This window comes from Sus scrofa, chromosome 15 (genome assembly GCF_054392235.1).
Source record: "Sus scrofa isolate SSC_HxYL_T2T_F1_AM1 chromosome 15, Sscrofa_HxYL_maternal_Yorkshire_Landrace_v2.0, whole genome shotgun sequence".
Classification (NCBI taxonomy): domain Eukaryota; kingdom Metazoa; phylum Chordata; class Mammalia; order Artiodactyla; family Suidae; genus Sus; species Sus scrofa.
In genome coordinates, this window is record NC_139397.1 from 17,266,009 (window position 1) to 17,291,681 (window position 25,673).

Below are 25,673 nucleotides of genomic sequence, written 5' to 3' on the forward strand. Positions count from 1 at the left end.
CTTCATCCCCCTGCTGTTATTCTAACACAAATCCTTCAGGGCCAAGGCCAGTCCCAGAGAAAAGGGCTGATCTCTAAGACACAAATTTTGGCTTCAGGCTACCTAGGTGGAAGAACAAATGTCAGGATCTGGGTGGGATGATTGAAAGTGGGTTAGAGGAAAGCATAATTAAAGAATGCTAAGGAGCAAGAACAACTCAACAACCAGCAAGGTAATGTGATTTTCGGATGGTGGAGAAAATTCCTTGCTGCCAAGAATTTTCCACATTTAAGTCTTCTTTATGAAGAGACAGATGCATTAAAAAAAAAATATATATATATATATATATATATATATATATATATATATACACACAACTGGAGCATCAGAATATATTTTTTCCTCCTGAGGAGATACTGTACTTTCAGTAGTATTTTAAAACCATTACAGAAATAGTGTAACTATAGCTTACCTTGCTTTCAAGCTTCTAGGTGACAGAATACCTCTGCCCAAAAGGTAGCAAAAGAAATAAAGAAATCTCTTGGAAAGGAGGTATTGAGGGGTTAAAGAACTTGCATGACACCAGAGCAAATCAGGGCCAGTGCTCAGCTATAATTCACTGTTTCCAATTAGCAGGCCTCTGCTTACGGTCAAGGTACATTGATTCCTAGGCTGCAAATATCACTTAATGTTTTCAATTACTCTGAAAGGCCCAGGAGGAAATAAAGAAATAGCACTTACCTTTGACAATTTGCTTTGCACATGCATTGTAAACCTGCTCTTGGGTCGTGCTGGGAGGCAGCACTCTGTCGAAGACATACGGCTTTCCTTGCTAAAAAAGGAAGACAAAAGAAAAAGGCAGAAAAACCACATTAGACATTTAGGAACGAAAAGCACTAATATTAGTAGTGAGACCATAAGCACTCAATCATCAACCCTACTCTTGAAGGCAGTTCCTTGCCAAACCTAGGGAAATTTTATAGCGTGAACCACACCTACATTGTGTGTGTGTGTTGTTTGCTGAGAATCTGAAAAGAGAAATTTTTAAAAACATGGCTTTCTTTTTTAGACTTGGAGCACTTTTTCTGATGAAAGGTAGATTGACACTCTACTCATTTAAACAAATATTTACCTATGAGAGCTTCTGAGCTGGGCCCAGACTAGATGCTAACACATCAGGAACTGGTCCTGCCTTGGCAGTTGCTTTTGTGGCTCAGCGGTAACAAACCTGAATGGTATCCATGAGGATGTGGGTTCAATCCCTGTCCTCACTCACTGGATCGGGGATTTGGTGTCACTGTGAGCGGTGGTGTGGGTTGCAGATATAGCTTGGATCCCACGTTGCTGTGGTTGTGGCAACCTAGTCAACCTCTAGCCTGGGGACCTCCAGATGCCTTGGGTGCAGCCTTAAAAACAAACAAACAAACAAATAACAAAAAAGAAATCAGTCCTGCCTGGAGAGCATTCGTTCAGGTATGACAAACAGCTAGTAAGAAAGAAAGCAAACACACAGGACAATGCAACAGGACTGGGTATAAAATAATGGGACAGAGGAGAGAGGACTAGAGAAGATCTCCAGGAAGAAGTACTAGTTAAGTGGTTCTTTAACGGATCAAAAAGGTTGAGGCATGGGAACAACCATGGAAGAACATTCCAGGTGAAGGGTAGAGCAGACAGGAAGGGGCCTGGGGTGCTCAGGGAACTAAAGGGTGTATAAGGGGACATAAGAAAATAAATGGGGGAGTTCCCATTGTGGCTCAGTGGTAAACAAACCCAACTAGCATCCAAGAGGATGCAGGTTCAATCCCTGGCCTCATTCAGTGGGTTAAGGATCTGGCATTGCTGGGATGTAGGTCACAGACGTGCTTTGGATCCCAAATTGCTGTGGCTGTGGTATATGCCAGCGGCTTCAGCTCTATTGGACCCCTAGCCTGGGAACCTCCATATGCAGCGGGTATGGCCCTAAAAAGACAAAAAAAAAAAAAAAAAAAAAAAGAAAGAAAGTAAGAAAGAAAGAAAGAAAGAGGGCGCCAGTTCATACAGAACAAGAACTGCAGGACATGCTTGGATTTTATTCAATGGGAAGATACCACGATCAGATTTCAGAAGCTGCTCTTAATAGCCAGGTATTATTACTCTGGGTCCCAAATTATACCAGTGTTTTCTTCAGATGAATAAGTGATTCCTTAACTTGGTGGAGGCTTTGAAGAAAGTGGGGGGGCTCTATCTAGTTAATCAAGCACTGTCCCCAGGCGTAGGCTCTCAGGGTTTGGTCTGATGCTGGGCCATGTGCAATTTGAGGGAAGAAGTTCTGCTGTGGTGCCGCATGAGTCCTGACCCAACCACCACCACCACCACTCAGAGGTGTTTCCATGTCAGGCACGTTACAGAGCACTGGGGAGGGGGTGGGAAGGACAGACACAGCCTCCTCCCTGGGAGAGCCTCTCCCCCCAAAATCATAGCACCTTTTCTCTACCAGTACCACCCGGGCAAGGGGTGGCCCTCACCGTGCCCCTTTCCACTGTCAGAGGCACCCAGGCAGCCCTTTACTTTCATTTCCAAGCACAGAAGCAAGGGCGGGAGAAGAGAAGGGAGGAAAGAAGAGAGCCCAGAGCCTCCTTCCTGCACCTCCTACATGAGGCTCTGGACACCAGGAACCAGTCAAGGACAGTCTGACACCTTGCAAAGATAAGCGCTCCTGGGGGATCCAAGCACCAGGCTTGCTACATCCTATAACCTTCACACAAAGGAAGAACTCAGCCGCCAGCCTGGCTTAACATTTCCCTCATTTACAATGGTGGTAAAGCCACACGTGGGTAAGGCCCTAGGCCTTTGGTTGTGGTTGAGCTTTAGCCTTTGAGAACAAGATTAAGCCAACCAGGTAAAGGAGCTACTTCCAGCGTGGTCTTAGGAAAAAGTGGAGAATTTTGAGGTAGCGTCAAATTTTGTTTTTATGCGAAGCAGCAGAACCAGTCATTCTTTTAAAATTATGGAAAGGGACTATTTCTTGATGTTTTGTTCCTAGCAAATCTCACTCAGTCAGTGAACCAAGTATTTGGCTGAATAACCACGAGAATATTCCTTACCACAATCTATTGCCAACAATCAGCCCACCACATTCTCATTAGCCTTATCTATTTGTAAAATTCAACAAATAGTCAGTAAGGTAAAAGATTAGGATACACATTTATAGCATTTGCCTAAGTGTTATCCACTGAACATTCTAGAAAGGAAATGGAGCTTTGCTTGATTTAAAGCAAATCCATTATTTCTCCAAACTTGGTAAGAATGACAAAAATAAACCTTGTTTACATCATGACCCTGCTTTAGATTTGACAAAAAAATGCACTTAACACAGCAGGGAAAATAACTTATTAAATTATGGTATATGGTAGAAAAACAGGACTTCCCAATTTTTCCCTTTAATTTAAAATGTTTGTTGGAGTGTATTATGCTTTCACTTAGACTAGAAAACAAGAAATCCACTCATTTAAATAATATCCATTTATCAAGTGACAAATGCATAATACAACAATTTTCCATAAGCTGAAGTTAACTCCCAAATAGAAACTGTGTTTGAGATGGGATAATCATTTGTTATGAGACTTATCTTGTCAGGATTAGAACATAAATAGTTAAAAACATAAGCATTTTAATGTGTCTTTTCATGCACTGAGTTGGTCATAGGCTTTTATTTTAGATGAACCTCAAAATCCTGCAATTAGAATTTAGAGTTAGAATGCAGTCACTGATTATTTTCAAAGAACTGACTTGTGTCAAAGCTGTGCCAGCCACATAGCTTTATACAACTGCCATTAAGCAACAACAACAAACTAATCTCTCTGCTGTTTGGTAATGGTATGAAAAATCTCAAAACCCCTGGCAGAGACTTGAGCAGAAACCCCCCAGGAGACAAGGGTCTCCCTGTTTCTGATCCCACCCTGGCTGAGAGCCTTTGTGGACAGGAGTTGCGCCCAGCTTGTTCTAGTTGTCAGCACAATAAACACATGGTCCTCTGACACCTCTTTGGCTACTCTGCATCCTTTGCTGACTTTCTTTCAGACTTCTAAATGACAGGGTTTCCTGGACCCTGATGTCAGCCTCCTCTCTGTCCACATTCTTTTTTTTTGGGGGGGGGGTCACACCCGCAGCATATGGAGATTCCCAGGCTAAGCGTCGAATCAGAGCTACAACTGCTGGCCTACACCACAGCCATAACAATGTAGGATCCGGGCCGTGTCTGCAACCTACACCACAGCTCACAGCAACACCAGATCCTTAAACCACTGAGCAAAGCCAGGGATCAAACCCGCGTCCTCACAGATACTAGTCGTGTTTGTTAACCACTAAACCACGATGGGAACGCCTCTGTCTAATTCTTGACTTTCACATATTTCAGATGAACACGTCAAACTTCAAATCTCATCTAAGCTCCAGATTCATATACTCAATCACCTGCTGAACATTTCCACTTTGATGTCCATTAGCCATCTCAAACTTAACTCACCAAAAAAACCATCAAGCCTTCTACATCTGAGTAAGAATCACACCATCATTCGGTATGTCTCAGAGACTCCATATTCAAAATATATCCCAAATACCATCACCATCTATACCACGCAACCTCAGTCCAAGCCACCATTGCTTCTTATCTAGACAAGAGCTATAGCCTCCTAACTGGTCTCCTTGCCTCCATTCTTGCTCCTGACAATCCAATTTCCACTTAGCAGTCAGAGAGAGCTTTCTAGAACTATAAATCAAAGGATATCATCTCCGTTAAAAACCTCCAGTGGCTCCTATTATACTTGTACTAGACCCTCTTCAACCTCAGCTCCCTGCATCCTGCTCCATCTTACTACAGTGTAGCCTACTGGACTTCCTTCAGTACCATGCTTATTCCTCAGCTCAGAGCCTTTGCCCTTAGCTCTTTTTTCTTCTTAGAATTCCCTAGATCTTCACTTGGCTGTCTCTTTACCACCCTCCAGATATCAACTCTAATTTCTCCTCCTTCGAAGCTTCCATGACCCTAACTAAAGCAGCCCCACCCCACCACCTTGGTATCACTTTCTAGTGCATTATCCTATTCTGTTTGCACCATAGCAATTACTATGTGACCCGTTTTCAACCAATCAAGTAGACTACAGTTAAAACATCCAACCAACCAAGACAGAAGCCGTATAAATGCAAGACGTAATTATATGTAATGCAAACCCACTGCAATTTATGAAAGGAATCTGGATGGGACACACACCCCACATACATTATATGTGTAAATGAAGTAACCCAGCTTGGCCATAAAAAGCAGAGCAGTGCTAATTGCACTGGAGCAATGTAGCTAAATAATTTACCAAGATCACATACCAAAAAATAACAGCAGATGGTCCCTACATTTTTATAGTTAAAATTAAAAAGAAAAAATCAAACCACCAGAATTCCTATCAAGTTGTTGAGAGCAAAGTGTCTGTGAACCATATGGCCTGACTATTAATACATTTGACCTGTTACCCAACAACTGTTCCCCAACCTGGAAGGAATATTACTCCAGGAGACAGAGGAAAGCAAAAGACCCATTTAAAGATTTGGAAAATGGGCACCAGGAGGGATGTTAAGGAAAATGAAATTAATTATCCCCAAAAAGAGATAAGCAAGGGGTAATATAACAATCTCTGAGAACAACCAAGGGTTGTGACCAAAGGGGCCAGTGATTTAAATGAACTTTCTTCTATCTTTAGAAAGAAAAAGAAAAAAAAAAAAAAAAAAAAGGAAGAAAGGAAGGGAGGGAGGAAGGAAGGAAGAAAGAAAGAAAGAAAAAGAAAAGGATTTATATTTCCCCAGCAAGATTTAAACTCCCTCTATGGAATTATCTTCAGACACTGAGAGGCATTAGGAGGAGGAATTGATTACTGAGAATAATCACTCACTCTCTGTCCCAGGTGTTCATGTGACTTCATTCCTGAAAGTTGAAAGTACAGAAGAGGACAAGTTCTGCTTCTGCTACCACCTTCTCACTGCAGTCCATCAACACCATCACCACCTACTAAGGTCCAAATCCTTCTATATTTTATCTCATTTAATGCTCACAATAACTCCATAAGGTAGGTAGGTATTACCCATTTCACAAACCAAAAAACGAAGGCCCCAACACATCATCAGCTCTATCACTTTGGGGAAATCACTTTAATTTCAAGTGTTCTTCATTTACGCCAGGCCCTTTTCTTAAGGAGCCAGTGATTTATTGGAGAAGTAGGAGACTCACAAACAGCAGACGCTGGGACTAACATGTAAGTTTGAAGCGAAGCGATTAACGAGGCAACAGAGAACAGAGATCCAAGACAGTGTTAACCCTGAAGCTGGAACTGACAGGAAACACTGAGGGAAGAAGGGCTTATGATCAAGGAAGGGCAAGACTGGCAAGAAACATGGTGGGCATGCACATGGTGAGGCTTCCTTGAAAAAGAAGGAATTAAAAACAAGCAAAGGAGGAGTTCCCATTGCGGTTCAGTGGTAAGGAAGCCGACTGGTAACAGTGAGGATGCAGGTTCAATCCCTGGCCCTACAAAGTGGGTTAAGGATCTGGTGTTGCCATGAGCGGTGGTGTAGCTCACAGACGTGGCTCAGATCTGGCATTGCTGTGGCTGTGGCATAAGCCAGTGACTACAGCTCCAATCTGACCCCTAGCCTGGGAAACTCCATATGCTGCAGGTGTGGCCCTTAAACAAAAAAGAAAGAAAGAGAGAGACGGAGGGAGGGAGGGAGGAAGGAAGGAAGGGAAAGAAAGAGAAAGAAAAGAAAAGAAGAAACAGGCAAAGGCCAATTGAGGAAAAGACAGGCATAAGACTTGCTAGGGAAAGATGGAGTTCTTAGGAAAAATTCTAGAAATGTTCAGAGCCAAAAGCTCCTTCAAGGTCATTCAAACCCAACACAATGTTTTACAAATAAACAAACTTGAGATGGGGAGAGGGTGGTAACTTGCAGAAAGTCACCCAGACAGTCAGGTAGGTAGCAGAAGATCTGTGCCTAGAACCCAGACCTCTTTGGCTCCCTGGCTTGTATTCTAAAAGTTCTGGCTCTATTTTTTTTTTAATTATTTATTTATTTATTTATTTTTATTTAGTGGACACACCTGCGGCAACTGAAAGTTCTCAGGCCAGGGACTAAATCCGAGCTGCAGCTGCACCAGATTCTAAACCCACTGCACTGGGCCAGGGATCAAACCCACATCTCTACAGTGACCTGAGCCACTGCAGTTGGATTCTTAACCCACTGTGCCACAGCAGGAACTCCTAAAATTTCTGGCTTTAGAATCCACTGTTCTCTCTGAGCACCAAGGAGACAGCATGAGCCTCTGGTACTTCCTCCCTACCCCTCGCCCCTGATTTTCCTCCCAATCAATTCTAAATTATTTCCAAATACACAATTAATTAGTTCAATGCAAAAGGAGTCCTTGCTATGTGAGGTAGAGCAGTATAGCAGGAGAATTAGACTTGTGGCATTTCGGAGTTAATGCGAACTTGAGAGTCAGCTGTCCACCTGCCACTCAATGAACACCTCTCATTTCCACAGCCCTGAGAACTAGCTCAAAACTCATCTAGCTCGAATTGTTAAAAAGTTGTGTCCTTGTATTGATATAACATCTGCCTCCCTGAAGCATCAGACATGGCACTGTTCTCTGGAACAAGACAGACCAAGGCGAGGGAGGCCTCCCTACATCTCACAGCAGCCCTGTTCACATCAGGAGCTAAGTGTTTCAATATCCCAATCTCTTGTCGCTGACAGAGAAAAGAGAAAGACAGATGTGCTTCCTCCCTACAAGGTGTATGGCTCAGTCTTGACTTGAAGGACTCCAAAAATGTCTAAGATTAAGGCATCAGTAAAACACTCTATTAGTTTGTACAAGAATAAATTACTTAAGATAAATTTATATCCTCAAGGACTTTGCTAACAATCTGAAAGAATGTTTCCAGAACAGTAACTAAAAAGCAGGAAGTCCTTGGGTTAATGTTGATACTCATTTTTTATCAACACAAATATTCTGCCAGAAGTTTTGTTTTATGTTGTTTATTGAAATACAATTCATATCCCATGAAATTCACCCCTTTAATAAAAGGATACGATTCAGTGGTTGTCAGAACATTCACAAGGTTATACAACCACCACCACTGTCTAACTCTAGAGTATTTTCACCCCCCTCCCAAAAAAACTCCGTACCCATCAGAGGTCACTCCCCAGCCTCCCAATTCTCACAGCCCTAAGCAACCACGCATCTACTGCCTATATTTATAGATGTGCCTGTTCTGGAATCACATAAGATGTGGCTTTTTTGTGACAGGTTTCCTTCACTTATAATGTTTTCAAGGTTCATCCATGCTATAGCATCAATCGGTACTTCATTCACCTTCAAGACTGAATAAAATTCCATTGTATGGATTTACCACATTTTATGCACCCATTCACCAATTGATGGACATTTGGGTTGTTCTACTCTTTGGCCATTATGCATTCTGCTATGAACACACATGTAGAAGTTTTTACATGGACATTGCTTTCATTTCTCCTGGGTAGATAACTAGATAACCCAGGAGTAGAATTTCTGGGTGATGCAGTAACTCTGGGTGTTACTTTTAGAAGATCTGACAAATTGTTTGCCAAAGTGGCTGTGCCATTTTATATCCCCACCAGCAGTGTATTCCAGACTGGTTCCCCAAGTTCCTCACTGGGATGTCACTCTCATTGCCTGTGGTGGTAACGTGCATGATGACAAGCTCTGCAATGGTTTATTTTCCTGCCTCACTTCTCCACTCGTCATTGGGGTCTCAAGGAATCACCTCCCAAAGAAACTTGAGCTTGAATCCCTGCTCAGTGTCTGCTCCTGGGAAGGCCCGAAGAAAGGCAAAATCCCAGACATGTTGCTCTTTTCCTCAGTAAGTATGTCCTAAGAGATGCAGGATTGCTTGAATCTCGGTTAAACACGGTGTCGTCACATTTTGTTGATATCCAGACAGTGGGTAAATGGAAATTGAAATCTGTACGAAAATTGAACAGACAGTTCCCATTGTGGTTCAGCAGGCTAAGAATCCAACTTGTACCATGAGGATGTGGGTTCTATCCCTGGCCTCGCTCAGTGGGTTTAAGAGTGGAGGAGTATTGCTAGGATTGCTGTGGCTACGGTATTGCTGTGACTATGGCACAGGCCAGCAGCTGCAGCTCTGAATCAACCCTTAGCCTGGAAACTTGCATATGTCGTAGGTGCAGCCCTAAAAATAAAAAAATAAAATAAAGAAACAGTATAAAAATTTAACAAGCTGTGGGCTTGGGACACTCTCTTAGGAAAAGAGGCGACGTTTTCTTCATGAAAGAGTACTGGTCACTTGCCCAGCCTTGGGCCCATGGAGCCACATCTGCCCAGAGGATTATCAATTTCTAACTTACACAAATAGGGCTCCAGGCTCCAGAAAGCCCTGACCTAGCAGAATGCCTTGTACAGAATGGCACAGGTGAGGTGCTTCATAAAAATCTGCTCCTGATGACAGCTAAGGCCGGCAGCACACAGGGTGCCAGGACACCATGAAATAGTGCTGGGATGCTGAAAGGATGGGAGAGAACTCATACTCACTGTATCTCTCCAGCCTGTCAGAAATGTCACTTGTTTCTGACCATTCTAGTCCCGCATTCCAAGATTATAACAACCATGGAGTTGCCCTTCTCTTTCTGTATCCCTTTCTTCCCCTTTCCACCGTCACCTGCCTTCCCATTTATCTGGAACCAGCCTGCGAATTCCCAAAGCAGAATGAAACCCCATTGTGCAGAAGCAGCCCAAATCTGGAAGTGACGTGCTCTTTTCCATTGCTGTTATAAATTCTCCTGGGTCCAGCATTTGGCAAATGTAGCCTCACAAGGAGACGCTAAGGCCAATCAGCCTGGTTTCTCCCAGCAGCTGAACCCTCCAGCTCCATCTTCTCCTTGCCCTCCACTGTTTGTGCCCATCTACACAGGGCACAGATGACTCTGCAACCAGGGATATAAATTCCAAACCAGAGCTGGGTCCAGACATTCCCATCTCCCTCCCCATACTGGCTCTGTGCCCCAAGGAAGGAGGCTGGTACCAGTCCTGGCCAAAGCCAAAGCACTTCCCAGGAGAGGCTGCAATAAAACTGACACCCGTGAAGCAGCAATTGGCTTCCAATGGAGTTGCCAAGGCAATGCCAATCACTGCAGGTCTTGAGAATGAACAAAGGCAACACACAAGAATGAATCTTGTACGCCTTCTTCCTGCAGGAAACCAGCCTCAAATTCTTTTCTTTCTGCCAGAAGTCCTGCCGCATGGACGCTGTCAAGACTTCAGACAGCTATGAAGAAATGCTCTAGGAAGACAAACCACTCAAGCAATAATGAAGAAATTCTGAATTATTGCCTGGCTAATAGGCAAAATGAAGACAGAAGAGTTACTTTTGTTAAAGAAATTCATGGGATCTGTGTTTCAAAAACAAGATTCTTTTTTGTAAGAATGTGATTTTCATTTCACATCCTTTTCTTTTTATGGCTGTACCTGCAGTATATGGAGGTCCCTAGGCCAGGGGTCAAATTGGAGCTGCAGCTGCCAGCCTACACTGCAGCCACAGCAATGCTGGATCCTTAACCCACTGAGCAAGGCCAGATATTAAGCCCACATCCTCATGGATACTAGTCAGATTCCTTTTTTCTTTCTTTTTTTTTTTTTTTTTTTGGATTCTTAACCCGTTGAACCACAATGGGAACTTCATCATTTCATATCAAAATATAGTGAACTCCCCCCCCCAGTTTTTTCCCTTTAACTGTTCTGTATCCCAATGTACCAAAACATGGGGACTAGGAGAGAGAAGGGGAGGGGACTCTTTCTACTCCCAGACCCTACCGCCCCACATTTTGTGACCTTAAACAAATTTACGCATATTTTCTGGGCCCCCTCCTCTCTGTAAAGAGAAAGATTGGCTCTATCTCTAACCCCACAGGGGTTCTGGAATTTACCCCTTAAGAGTGGCATCTGTCTTGTGCACATATAGCATGAGAGTCGGTAATCTTTACATTGGAGTGAGCCCAAGGTTCTACATACTTGGAGAAATGAATACAAAATGCTGCTATGGTTATTTCACAAGATAATGGCTTTCTGCAAAGTCAATTCTGGAAAAAAAAAATCAAACCTTTCACAGTGGAGAGAAGGTGAAAAGCTGTTTCACTGAAGGTAGGGTTTACTCTGCCAAATGGAAGAAAGCAAAGCCTTCTTTTTGGGGCAAGTCACCCTGGTAGCAGCTTTCTGGAGAAGCACTGGGCAATTCAGTCAAACTGCCACTCTGCAACCCTTTCCCAGCGTTGCCAAGACTCATGGTGGCACCTCCAACAACATGGAAGCCACAGGGTAACATATGTAAAATTCTCTTTCCTTTAATTAAAAAAATGAAATACAGGAGTTCTCTCTGTGGTGCAACAGGATCGGTGGCCTCTCTGGAGTGCTGGAACACAGGTTCAATCCCCAGCCCAGCACAGTGGGTTAAGGATCTGGTGTTGCTGCAGCTATGGATTAGGTTCCAACTGTGGCTCAGATCAGATCCCTGGCCCCAGAACCTTCATATGCCAGGGGGTGGCCAAAAAAGAAAAAAAAAAGAAAAAAAAAAAAAGAAATATAAAATCTTCTTCCCAGACCTTCACTTACCTAGGTATGGTATACATAAAGGCTTCTGAAAGATGTGCACTGCAAATACTAACTACAAACAGAATTAATATTCTACTAATTTTTTCACCCTTCAGAAACAGCTCATACAATCATAATATTCCCATATACTGGACAGCAATTTTGCTATTATGGTATGTTCACATCCGTCATCGCCATTTGTTCCTCATGATTCTGGAGGCTGGGCAGGAATAATAGCTTCCCTTTCTGGATGCAGAACAACTTCCCGTGACCATGTGCAAAGCAAAAATCTGAGCTGAGCCTAGGATCCAGAATTTCTTGTTCCCAGCCAAGCCTTCTACCCATAACTCCATATTGCATCTTGTCACTGATCCTCCAAGAACATATTTAAGCTCCAACTATAGATTTTCTAAGAATTCCACGCATTTGGGTTTAGAACATGCTGCACGGTAACCCAGAGTGCAATGGCTTGCATTTACATGTTACTGAAGAAAATGATGCCCATAAATTACAAAACAAAGGTCCCATAAAATAGAATGATAACATTAACCAAATCTAGCAACAGTTGTTAAGTGGTCTAGGGTGCCGGCCTCCTTTGATTAGGATGCACTAGCACTGCAAAGGGGAGATGCTCAGAGCACATTCTAAACAGCTCTTCCACAGCCAGCCAAGTCCAGAATGGATGGGTTGGAACTCAGGCTGTGTAAGGCTCATGCATCTCAGTCCAAAGAGACTACATCCTCATCCAGGAGGAGGGAACTCTGACCCAGAGAGGCAGACTCGCCCAGTTAGCGGGTGAGGTAGCTTGACACCCCCCCCCAATTTTTTTTATTGCCATTTTACATATCTAGTGTTGCTGAATTCAGACATAATTTTGAAATCAGCAAATCTAAAAGAAGCTAGCTGTTTTGGAGTTTCTGCTGGGGCGCAATGGGATGGCAGTATCTCTGGAGCACTGGGACATGGGTTCAATCGCTGGCCTAGCACATAGCTGCAGTGTAGGTTGCAACTGTGGTTTGGAGCAGATTCCTGGTCTGGGAACTCTATACGCTGCAGGGCAGCCGAGAGATAGATAGATAGATAGATAGATAGATAGATAGATAGATAGATAGATAGATAGATAGATAGATAGGTAGATAGGTAGATAGATAGACAGACAGACAGACAGACAGACAGACAGATAGATTAGATAGATAGCAGCTGTTTTAAGTGCAGTGGACACAGAAACCTCATATCTTTTAAAAGATTTTTAATTTTACTCAGAGGACAGGGCACCACATTTGTCAGGGCTTCAGGTACCGAAGGGCTGGGCAGCCACAAGGTTAGGACTGAACAAGCAGCATCTCCCAACACTTCCTTCTGCTGCCCATGCTCCACCTTCTGGACCTGAAGCTCCACCACATAAACCATTAATGGGTTAGACAACAAAAGAAACTAATGTGGTTCCAGAAGGCTGTTATCAAAAAGAGCTGTCTAATCTTCTGCCAGGACCAACAATTAGCTTATTGGATCCATTAGTTTATAGAACCAAGATAAACCAGTTGTTCATTTCTGAGTAGACAGTCAGGGAGCAGAGGAAATAGGGAAAGTCAGGGCGAGAGGCGGAAGGCAAATGCGGCTCCACAACCCGCCTAGGATGGGTCAGCAGGTAAACATTTAAACCTATTATTCCAGGCAGCTTTTGTTCAACCATCTAGGGTTCTAACTGTTCAATATACAGCCACACCCAGTTATGGGAAGGGCTGCTGATTGGCGCCTTCGTCCTTCAGAAGGGCCCCTTTTATCCATTCTCATCTCACATTTCCTTTCTGTATCTTCCTCTTCATTACTGTGGTTTAAGAAAAAGAAGGAGCTGGTGTTTTCTTCTTCTATTAATTCCTTTCTTTGTCCTCCCTCAAATCACTGCCCCACCTCAGCCCTCTCTCTGTCAAACTACTTGGAAAGTTCATCTCTTTGATTTTCGTACTTCCTCACTCCCTCCCCTCACATCCTGCCATCTAATTTCTGTCCTCATTCAGCTGCTTTCTTCAAGGGTCCCACATCCTCCTAATCCTCAAATCTAAGCCCTCTGACCACCTGCAATGTCCTCAAAGGTTACAGACCATTTAGAACTGTGCACCAGCCCTGCTTTGGTGAGACTCTGATCCGTGGTTCCCATAACACTGCACTTTTCCCACCAGACCCCCTCTCTCTTCCTGTCACTAGTTCTCCTTGCTGCCAATTACAAATAAAGAATGTCCCCAGCTCTGTCTTCTCTTTGGCACTCTCCTCCTCTGTACTCTCTCATAGAAGAGCTCAAATAACCCTGTAGTTTCAGCCATAAGTTTTGTGCAAAAGACTTTAAAAAGTCTATTCCTAACAGCCCCCAATCCATGTTCCAATTGTTTAAAACCTCAAACTAGATGTTCCCCAAGACTCTAAATGATATATGGTGATGAGGGAACGCATTGCCTTCTTCCTCTTGCATCTCCCTTTCCTCTCTTTCTACCTCTGTCCCTGTCACTTAAGCCGAAAAACACACATGCATCTTGCCCACAGCTCTCGCTCACCACTGTCACCTAGTCCATTGCCACAGAGCAGTAGTTCATTTCTTTGGTCTAACTCTTGCTTTGCATCTCAACTATCCTTTATTACTTTTTGCCTATGCTTGTGCAAAAGCCTTCTTGGCAGTCGGCTTGTCTTACCTTCCTCCAGTGCATCCTGCATTCTTTACCAAATTCATCTGCCTTTGGCCCTGCTCCTAAAGATGGCACTCAGTCGCTTGCTAGGATGCCTTACTGTACATAAGCCCCTTAGTCAGATGCTTTCCACAGTGGGGACCACCTCACAGGTGGGTCCTTCCCTACCCAACACTCCAGTGACATACTCACGGCAACTGCCCTGCATCCACCTCACTGCTGTAACTATTCCCTCTAACTGGGCTGACAACTTGATACCTTTATCGTGTTATCTGTCAAAGCACTACCTGTTCTCTAAGACTCTTGCCAAATGTTATCTCTTCCAAGATAAAGCCTTTTCTTGAGTTGCTCAAATAGATGACCTCTCTCTCTCTTGCACAAACTTCATTGCTCTCTCTCCCCCTGCCCCTTCTTTGAACTTCTGTGGCATTTTGATATGCTTCCAGGAAGGCTCTGATCTCTGATCACAAGCTATTTCATACTATAGTCACTTGAAAGCACCATGTTTGGAGAAGAAAGCAGGACCCAGGGTCAGAGACTAGGGCAAGGTGGGGGGTGGGGGGATTTATTTGAGTGACTCTCACTTGCCAAACAGAATGCTTCGCCTGGGTCATCCCATAGATTTCTCACAATTGCTCTCTGCATTTTATAAGTGACAAGGCCAGGTTCAGAGAGGTCCCTCACTTGCACAGGATCACAAATCCTGTATTATACTTGCTTCATATAGTGTCAGCAAGAACCAATTAATAAAAGGCATACAAAATCACTTTACAAACTGCAAAGTTTAGTATACATATTTGTCATTAGCATTATAGATCTTTTATAGATTTTTAGTTATTTAAGGACATGTTTTGTATATTACCCATCTTTGGATTCTCTGCAGTATTTATAATAATTAACAACACTTAAATAATTGTTTAATTAAATTGGAATTCAGATGCCATGTCTTGAATTAATTGTATTTAAAATTTTTTCACTCCAAAACAAAAATTGCCATTTATTGAACAGGTACATGTGCCAGATACAGACTATCTAATCTCCACAGCAATGCAGGATGGCTGGTATTATTGTTCCATTTTATAGACAGGAAAATCAGAGTTCAGAGACAATCAGGAGCAATCCCACAGCTAGTAAAGGGCAGAAACAGGAAGGTCAGATTTCAAAGCTCATGATTTCCCCCCATTCCAGACTCCAGACGGCAAAGATCCAATTCATCTAAACACTATCACAGTCTAACAATGTTTCTGCATCCGAGATCACTCCTGTCCCTTACGAGCACAGAAACATTACTTTCTCTCTTATACCCACAAGCAATGAGAACACCTCTCAGATTCCCTTCCATATTACCATATAGCTGGACGTATTTCACATACTGCTACAGATTTAGAGATTCTCTTCTCACTGCTTCATTCAACAAATAGTAATAAAGGAGTTTCCATTATGGCTCAGTGGAAACGAATCTGACTAGCATCCATGAGGACTCAGGTTCAATCCCTGGCCTTGCTCAGTGGGTTAAGGATCCAGCATTGCCATGAGCTGTGGTGTAGGTCACTGACACAGCTTGGATCGGGTGTTGCTGTGGCTGTGGTATAGGCCAGCAGCTACAGCTCCGACTCGACCCTTAGCCTGGGAACCTCCATATGCCATGGGTGTGGCCCGAAAAAGACAAAAAAACAAAAACAAAAAACAAAAAACCACAAATAATGATAGATTCCTTCACATGCAGGCACTGTTCTAGACACTGGGAATGTAGCAGTGATGAAACATGGGTTCCCTGTCCTTATGGCACTTTCATTTAAACTGAATGGGAGGAGACAGGCAATAAGCAATGGAATCATAGCAGAGATACTTCCTGCCAGTGTTGTGATGTGATGGAAACATAGGGGGTTAGGAGGATGGCTTGGAGCATTGGCTTGGAGCATCCTCCTAACGTGCCATCAGAGTGGAGGTTTAGAGGCTTGCCTGCCATGGGAAGCATGAGGGGCAGAGGGCTCCGGTAGAGACAACCAAAGAAGTGCAGCCTTGAGTCAGGAAGCACTTGGCTTGTTGGAAAGTGGGCTGGTGTGTATGGAGAGCGAGGATCAGGATGGTATGAGATGATGGGGGAAGAGCCAGGCAGAGGCTCAGGGCTAGAAAACCCTGTAATATGTCCTTATAATGTACAAATCAAGCAAAGGAATGGCCTAATTCGGCTTCTGCTTTTAAAATTTTACTCTGTATGCCTTGTAGAGACTTGATGTCTGGGGAGGAAAAGTGAGGTAAAACAAACATGAAGACCCCTTAAGAGGCCACGTAGAAATCCACCAAAAAAGGGGACAGTGTGGGTACAATGGGCAAAGGAGATAGAAAGAAGAGGGTGGATTTGGGGGGCAGTTGGGAAGGGGTTGCCTGCTGCAAACATGGATAACAAAGAACTATACAATGGACTTTTGCAAATGTTCATGAGTCAGATGTGATGGTCTCCATGGGAAAGTCACAGGCCACAGATCACGTAAAGTCAGCCCGACATCAAGGTTGACCAGGGCAGGAAGGCCTTATTCATCCTGTTCTCAAAATGCCCTTCAGAGACTGCCTCTCCTCCTACAACCTCCAAGTTCAAGAATGCCAACAATAGTCATCCAAATAGTTCAGAAATCAAGGCAAAGAAAGAGCCCCAAGTCCCAAGAACCTCAAGTCAACACCTTTCATGCCACAACAATCCCAAGGAAGAGGTACTATCACGCCCCCTCCCCCCCTGGCCAATGTGACAGGGACAGCAAACTCCCCAGTGTCACTCAACTGGACTTGGCAGAGCCATAAACTAACCCATGTCTGTCTGACCCCAAAGCCCACGCTCCTCCAACACTCCATACAGAATCCAGAGACTTCACTGCAGGGAGAATGAACTTCACAGCATCTAGAGTGACCACGAGTTGATAACACCCACTCTGGAAACTACTCTGGGTTCTACCCCTTGACTTTAGTTTCCCCTACTTTTCCCAAAAGTTTTTCGATAAAAATACTTTCATTTATTTAACATAAAATTATCGATAGCTCTGGTGTTCGGGCAATCTGCTAGATCTTAAGAGACTAATAGTGAGAAGGACACAGCTCCCAAGGACTAAAAGTTCAGGCTCTGATTGGGGAGGTGAAGACTTAGGAAAGGCAAGTGGTTTTTCTCTCCTAGGACTTTTAAACTCTGTGAATGCTAAAGTTAAAGTGACAGAGGAGATCTGGCTGATATTTTCAAGGACTTCCCTGCTCTGGTGCCACACTGGCCTCATTATGCAGATAAATTCACAGTTTCATTCCATTTTATTATTCTGTAAGAGTACTGTCTAGTAAAAAAAAAAAAGTATCACCTCAAAAAATGCCATGTTTCAGGTAAAATAACACTTTTCTATTTTAAGCAGCCTTCAGAATGTTAGCAGGGGTAATCAGCGCCTAACCACAATTAGGACTGATTCTAAGCACAATCTGGGAAAGGCAGTAAGAGAGAAGCTTGGCCACTGGCAACAGGCACCATGGAGTCGGAGCTGCAGAAATCATCTCTTTGACTCCTAGGATGATTGCCTGAAGTAGAATTTTTTTTTTTTTTTTAGGGCCGCACCTGCAGCATATGGAAGTTCCTGAGCTAGGGGTCAAGTCAGAGCTGTGGCTGCTGGCCTAAGCCACAGTCATAGCAATGTGGGATTCCCAACACACTGAGCGAGGCCAAGGATTGAACCTCACCCTCATGGACACCAGTTGGCTTCGTAACCCACTGAGCTACAGTGGGAACTCCTGGAGTACATAATATTACAATGCCCACTTTATCGTTAGAGAAACTGAGGCTTAGAGTTGCAGTGACTTGCCCAAGATGACCCAGTGCGTTGACGTGGGATGGAACAAGGGCCATGTTCCCAAGCCATCTTCTGTTCTGCTAAGGCCAGGCTGGGACTGCACAATGCCTGAGGGATTAGGAATATGAAACCGGATTGACGGGTCTAGCTTTACTTGTCTGGAGGAGAAGAACCTTGGAGGGTGATTCATGACAGCACATTAAGGATATTTTTTAAATATATTGAGACAGCTGCTCTCCATCTCCCCTAAGGGTAAAAGAAAAGACTTTTGCCTTCAGCCTGACAGGTGAAGTAGATAAAGAAAGTCTGGACAGCGGGGTCTGGACCCTGGCGAGCTCTGGTGTCCCCTGTACTTGTTTATCAAACCTTAGATGTCTCCTCTTGATCTTACTCATTCTTCAAGGACCATTTCATATCCCACCTTCTGAGAAGTCCTTTCTTTTTCTGTTTCTTTTTCTCTGTTTCTTTTTCCTTTGAGAATATGATGTCTGCTCCCTAATTGAATGGCAACTCTCTGCAGGGAAGGTGCCAGGACTTACTACCCCTTCTGTCTCTGATGCATTTTTCTGGGAAATGCAAATGGAGAGCCATTCTAAAAGTTACTATCCAAGCTGCCTAGAAACGTCTACCTTCCATGCTGGTGAACACTGGAATGCCTTTTCCACAGCAATCCTGTATCTGTGATTGTGGGCAATGCTGTAATAAAAGAAAAACCAGGAGTTCCCGTCGTGGCGCAGTGGTTAACGAATCCGACTAGGAACCATGAGGTCGCGGGTTCAGTCCCTGCCTTTGCTCAGTGGGTTGACGATCCGGCATTGCCGTGAGCTGTGGTGTAGGTTGCAGACGCAGCTCGGATCCCGAGTTGCTGTGGCTCTGGCGTAGGCCATTGGCTACAGCTCCGATTCAACCCCTAGCCTGGGAACCTCCATATGCCGCGGGAGCGGCCCAAGAAATAGCAACAACAACAACAACAAAAGACAAAAAAAAAAAAAAAAGAAAAGAAAAACCAGGCTAACCAAAATTTTCAATGTAGGGAGTTCCCTTGTGCCAGAGAGGGTTAAAGATCTGGTGTTGTTACTGCAGTAGCTTAAGTCACTGCTGTGACGTGGGTTTGATCCCTGGCCCAGAAACTTCCACATGCCATAGGTATGGCCTAAACCCACCAAACAAAAAAAATATTTTCAATGTAAATGGTACAAATAGCAACTGAGTAGGTTGGAAAGATTTGAGATGGGGACAGAGACTTGCGGCCTAGAGACTATGGGCTGATCTGCAGATGACCCAAATGACAGGAAATCAATCGACTTTACTCTAAGAGAGCCTGCTGAGAGGCCCCAGTTGGACACAGGTCCAAGTCTCTTGACTGCACTTCCTTAATTCAAGAAGCCTCACAAGACAGCATGAGAGGGCCTCAAAGTGCTGACTTGTAGATGAATCCTCCTTTGATGGATCTGAAAGCAGCTGCTACTTTCTTTGCCCTCAGTTTTCTTAGCATGGTCATGCCCTGAGCGCCAAGCCTTCCTGGGGGAAAGCCTTCCTCCCTGTGCTTCCAAAAGATCAGAGCCAGGATTTGCCTAAATCCCCTCCATCTCCACTTGCACAGCCAGCTGCTTCTCTCTCAGCACCCCTACTTGCTCCCCTCCCTCCTCTTGGGCTGAAACAAGAATTGGCTACCACTTACTTGCAGAATGTATAGGAGGGGGACGCTCTCCTTCCCCTCCGTCCCAGGCAAACCCACCCTCCTACACCCCTGACCCCGGCTCCATCTAGCCCCTCTCACATGCATCTTTGCAACCCATCCTCCATCAGCTAAAAACGTAAATATGTCTCTAGTATTCTACACAAACAAACAAAAAACACTCCCTTCCACCTTGTCTCGATTTCAGCTGTGTCATCATCACACACCAAGCCTCTTAGAAAAAAGCAAGAGGCTTGCTTCCTCTAAATCACTCCTCAGTCTATGCTGGTCCTTGTGCTAAGCTGGCACCACAAAGGCCTCTTGGTTGTCCCATCAGCAAACCCAACTGCATCTCTTCTGTCAATCACTGTAGTGAAGGGCGTCTGCCCCTGTGCCCACCTCTGCTTCCAGAAGGATTTCTCCCGCAGCTAGCTCTGCATTCGTTTGGCACTCCTATGACTTCTAGAACTTCTCCACTTCCAAAACATTGGCCTTGCTAATGTTGTTTAGAATGAAGTTTTTGTGCCCCTTCTCTCTCTAAACCAGCATTTCCCAGCTCAGAGATCCCCATGCCGCGTCACAATTTTTGCCGCAGCTATGTACCGTCCACTCAGGTTTAATTTACCATTTTTCCTTACATCAACTCATTTTTCCTTAACTATGTTTTCAATGAAACCTTTATATTGCTATTATAAGTGAAAAATTAGTATTTCATAGTATAAATGGAGGGCAGTAAAAAAGCACAATGAAAATAAAGCCATATTAGTGAAGTCTAGCTAAATTCCATTGCCTGCCAAGGGTTCCAAGCCTAAGACCTGCTCTCTCCTTTCATTAAAAGGGAAACCTCAAAGTAATCGAGATTAAAGACTAGCACAACACTGAGGCTTTCTCTTTGATAGTATCAGAAGGATTGAAGGGAAAGAAAAGGATATAACTTCTTACTATGTGATTCGATGCTATCTAAGACCATGTCTGTGTACTGCATAAAATTGTCAACTACCAAGATCATTTCCCTACTCAATACTCAGATTAGCTCTTACTCCCCCATAGTTCTCTTCAGGGGACTTGCAAGTGTGACATCTTCAATGGTTGACCATATTACTTAGCTCCATTCTACATGTCCTTAGGAAAATGAAATTACAAACATATAACTGAAATGGGACAGACAACAAGAACCTGAAGTGTCAGAACTGGTAGAAAACAGCACCTATCCATTCAGGCTTGAGCCCAGACCCACCCAAGACAGGCCATCCATCAGGGCTGGAGGCTGGAACATGTCCAGAGACTTCCCACAACCAACATCTAATCAGTCAATAAAAAACAACATGGCAGCCACCATCTGAAAGGTTTACATGCCAAACGCTGTACCACGCACCTCATATACATGCTCTTCAAGCATCACAATACATTTATAAGGTAGATGCCATTATTATTCCCAATGTGAGGAATTCAGCATTTAAAGAAGTTAAGGAACTTACCGGGGATTTCCAGTAAGTGGTGGATCTAGCTTTGCATCAAGTTTGTCCAACGCCAGAGCCCATACGCTTAACTCTTCTGCTCTTTACCGATGCTCAGACACAAAGCAATTTTAAAACTCACAAACCTCAAAATAACAGCTTGCTGCTCTTAAGCACGATTAAGACAATGGGTTGGCACAAGAGGAAAACCGTTCAATACGTAATTAAACATAATTACTGGTGTCCTCTAATTGTTTGGGAAAATAAGTTTCTCGCACTTGACAAGCTATAATTCTGGTGTGTGCTGAGAGAATGTTCAAGTCTTTCCATCGATCTGTGAATCTTCAGCACATGCACAGATCATTGGTCAGATTTCATGGTGAGTCTAGGATGACTCAAAGATATCTTCAATGTGTAACTTAGAATCAAATAAGGTAGTACTTGGAGGGATTTCAGCCATCCTGTCCAAGCCCACATTTTATACATGGGAGAACCAGGGCCCAGAGAAGTCACTTCCCAAGAACAGCAGGTCTCTGCCTCCTATTCAAGTGTTTAGCACACCTCAGTGATGAGGCAGTTCGTCAGACCACCTCAAGCTGAAAACCCCTGGCTTCACTGCTTAGCAGCTCTGTGACCCTGGGCGAATAACTTAACCTCTCTGACCTTGAATCAGGAAGATAATAAAAGTAACTATTTCATAGGGTTTTACAAGAATTACATGAGCTAATATATATAAATACTAAGAATGCTACCAAGGCATATGATAGCTGATCAATACAATTAGCCATTCATACTACTGACTTAAGCAGTAAGCTACATATGATTGGCAGGCCTTGGAAATACTTAAGTTCTTATTTGGGCTGCTAGGAACACTAGTACATATGTATTCTTGGGTTTTTGGGGGTTTTTTCGTTTTTGCTTGGTTTTGTTTTGTTTTGTTTTTTGGCTCTTTAGAGCTGCACCTGCAGCATATGGAGGTTCCCAGGCTAGGGGTCAAATCAGAGCTACAGTTGCCTGCTTACACCACAGCCACAGCAACACAGCCAAGCCACATTTGCGACCTACGCCACAGCTCACAGCAACGCCAGATCCTTAATCCACTGAGTGAGGCCAGGGATTGAACCTGCATCTTCATGGATCCTAATCAGGTTTGTTAACCACTGAGTCATAAAGGAATTCCTAGTATGTATTATGTGCTGAGGAGCTGTGAGAGGAGATGGCCAACATTTACCACATGAGGCTCAAATTATGAAGCAAAGGAGCTTAGCCAAAGTTCTTTTAAGGAAGGATTAGGGTGGTACGGGAACCAGACCTTCATGCTTATATGATGCTACTCAAACTCCGTTAAGAATGAGCGTTAGTGTCAGTGCCTTGATCTCAGGGGTAGATTTGTTTATTTTGATCTCAGGGGTAGATTTGTTTATTTTGGACAATCATGTTTCCAGAAGAGCTAACTCAAGAAAAAAGCAACGTGAGCAAATATTTATTTAATATATATTTAGTAAAAAAGCACTAAGTATTGCAGAAGAATCAAAAAAATTAGGGTAGGGCCATCTAGGGCCAACTTGGCAAATATGAAGATACTACAGGTTCAGTTCCACACCACTGTAATAAAGCAAATGTTGCAATTAAGTTAGTCAAATGAATCTTGGTTTCTCAGTGCATTTGGAAGTTACAGTGAAGCCTTCCAACTGTGCAATAACATTATGTCTTAAACAACCAATGTGTATAACTTAAAAATACTGCTTAAAAAATGGTAACCATCATCTGAGGGTTCAGCGAGTTGTAATTTTTTTGCAACAGTAACATCAATGATCACTGATAATGAGTCAACACAACAAATATAATAATAATGGAAAAAGGTGAAATATTGGGAGAATTACCAAAATATGACAGAGACAAAGTGAGAAAATGCATTGGAAAATGGTACTGGCAGACTTGCTTGACACAGTCTTGTCATAAACCTTCCATTTGCAAAAATAATGCAGTGTCCATAAAGTGCTTTATTGCAAAGCACAACATAACGAGGGATGCCTGTCCCTAGAACTATTCCCCATTTCTTTCTTGTCCCGTGGCAGACATCACTAATCAATCACAGCATGCTTGCCCATAGTACAACTCAAGTACAACCTTAGAATTCCTCTCAACCCAGTGCTCCACCACCAGTCCATAGCGTTGAGTTTCAGGAGATGACAGTATAAGCAGGCAACTCAGGAATGAGGCATGAGATTAATATTCAGCAGGGCCAAGAATTATTTTTACTTAGGTTCTTTTCATAAGACATTTACATTTAAAATAACTAAGAACACAAAGTTCCTATCATGGTTCAGCAGAAACAAATCTGACTAGTATTCATGAGGATGCAGGTTCAGTTCTTGGCCTCACTCAGTGAGTTAAGGATCTGGCATCGCCACGAGCTGTGGTGTAGGTAGCAGACGCAGCTTGGATCTGGCATTGCTGTGGCTGTAGAGCAGGCCAGTGGCTACAGCTCCAATTCGACTCCTAGCCTGGGAACCACCATATGCCCTGGTTGCGGCCCTAAAAAGACAAAAAATAAAAAAATAAAAATAAAATAGCTAAGAATATAATACAAAATTCATCTTGTATGTGTTGAAGGGAAAATGTTCAGAGCATTCAAACAATAATAGGTATAAGCAATGTGAGATGATCTTTTTCATAAGGCCTTTTGTTAGAATACATAAGCACTCCAAAAATATTTTTATTCTCCCCAGGCACCTAGAAGACTAGCAGCATCTTCTAGCAGCATCTTCATTTGAAAGGTAAGAAATGTGAAGGAACAGAGACTGCAAGGCGCTAATTAAAGATATCCTGCAGGCAGCGGCCATCTGAGCCTTGCCCCCAGACCCAGAGAAATGAAAAAAAAAAAAAAAAAGAGGATGAAATAGACCAGGGATGTGAGTGGTGCTCCCACTGGCCTAACAAGAGAAGCTGTTGCCCAGACTCTGCATATAGAAAGGCGGCATTGAAATGAGGAGACCTGGATCTCTGTTCTGCCCAGGCCCAATTCTGACTATGACAGCCGGTGAGCTCAGCCAAGAAGCCGCCTGCATGCACAGCCCACCCAAGGGAGGGGCGAAAAGTAACAGGCTCTATCTAATTCAAACCGAAAATCTTGTTTAAAAACTATACCTTGCTTACATTTGTTCCAAGTAGAAATAGAATACTGCAGAGGATACAGACCCTGTTTAAAGGCTGTAACTGAGTCTCACATAGGCCATTATCCAGATGGCAAATGATGTTTCCTCTCTAGCGCCAAAGAGACTGACAGGGAGCGGTCCCTGGGAGTATGGAGTTGGGCTGGAGAACTGTGCTGACAGGAGCTGCCACCAGTACGTCTGGCGTGGGGGTGGCATGGACGCCCCAGCTAGTTGTTAAAGCAGTGCCGAGAGAAAGTTGCTTAGAAACATTTAAATGGTAAACAGTTAAAACCTTCTTCATTCTTGTTTCAATGTGTTTTCTTTTTAATTTTTTGAATACCCTTTAAATGGCTGCAAAGCCAAAAGGGATACAGTGAGAAAACTCCCTCACAACGCTGCCCTCCATTCCCCCAGATGTCAGCTGCTCCCCACTTCCCAGCTCGCCACCTCCGAGGCCAGCAACTGCTATGGGTTCCCTACCTGTCTTTCCAGAGTTCTTTGATCATACAGAAACAGACAATCGTGGATTCTTAGTTTTCCTTCTTTATGCTGTAAAAAGTGGTGTATGATTTACACCTATCTCCACTTTGCTTTTTCTACTTAATATGTCTCAAAAATCTTTCCATATATTAGTACTTGGAGAGCTTTCTTGCAATAGATTTTATTTTTAATTTGTATATAATATATGCATAGATCTGAAGTTGTCCACCCATTGATTTTGACAATCACGTACCTTCTTGTAACCATCACCTAAAACAAAATATAGGACACATGCATTGGGTTTCTTTCTAGTCAATCCCACCTCATAACCGCCAGTTGTTTTTTGTTTTTGTTTTTCCCTTTGCTGCCGCACCCACAGCATATGGAAGCTCCCCAGGCCAGGGATCAAATCCGAGCTGCACCTGCGACCTATGCCACAGCTACAGCATTGCCAGATCTTTAACCCACTGTACCCGGTTGGAATTTGAAACAGCAATAACACAGCAGGATCATTAACCCATTGCACTGCAGAGGGATCTCCATAACCACCGGTTTTAATTTCTCTCACCTTGATACAATGCTTTTGTATACTTGTCATAATAATAATGATATCATGTTCCTGTTAGACACCAGAAATGAATTTCATGAGCTAGTTCACTCCTCTGCGAAGCCTCCTCCAGCACAGCTCCCCGCCCTGCTCTACCTGCCCCATTCCAAACCAGGTGCCTTCCTCATGGATCCACACCTGTACCAGCCC

The 25,673-nt window shown here is 43.5% G+C and overlaps 1 protein-coding gene and 1 long non-coding RNA gene across 3 annotated transcripts in view; one reads left to right on the forward strand and one right to left on the reverse strand.

The window, feature by feature from the left end:
- Positions 1-25,673, reverse strand: part of KIF5C (kinesin family member 5C) — a 169,334-nt gene that overhangs the window by 110,648 nt on the left and 33,013 nt on the right. Inside the window, exon 2 of the mRNA XM_003359416.5 lies at positions 721-811. Coding sequence (XP_003359464.1) covers positions 721-811 — 91 coding nt within the window. The remainder of the gene's footprint in view (positions 1-720; positions 812-25,673) is intronic.
- On the forward strand, positions 17,886-25,647 carry LOC146395737 (uncharacterized). 2 transcript variants are annotated; one of them, XR_014829076.1, is made up of 3 exons: positions 17,886-18,862; positions 19,154-22,270; positions 24,550-25,647. It is a non-coding gene; the product is annotated as an uncharacterized LOC146395737 (long non-coding RNA). The 2 variants fall into 2 exon arrangements; XR_014829075.1 differs by lacking the exon at positions 24,550-25,647 and adding an exon at positions 23,668-24,171 and having other exon boundaries at positions 19,154-22,382.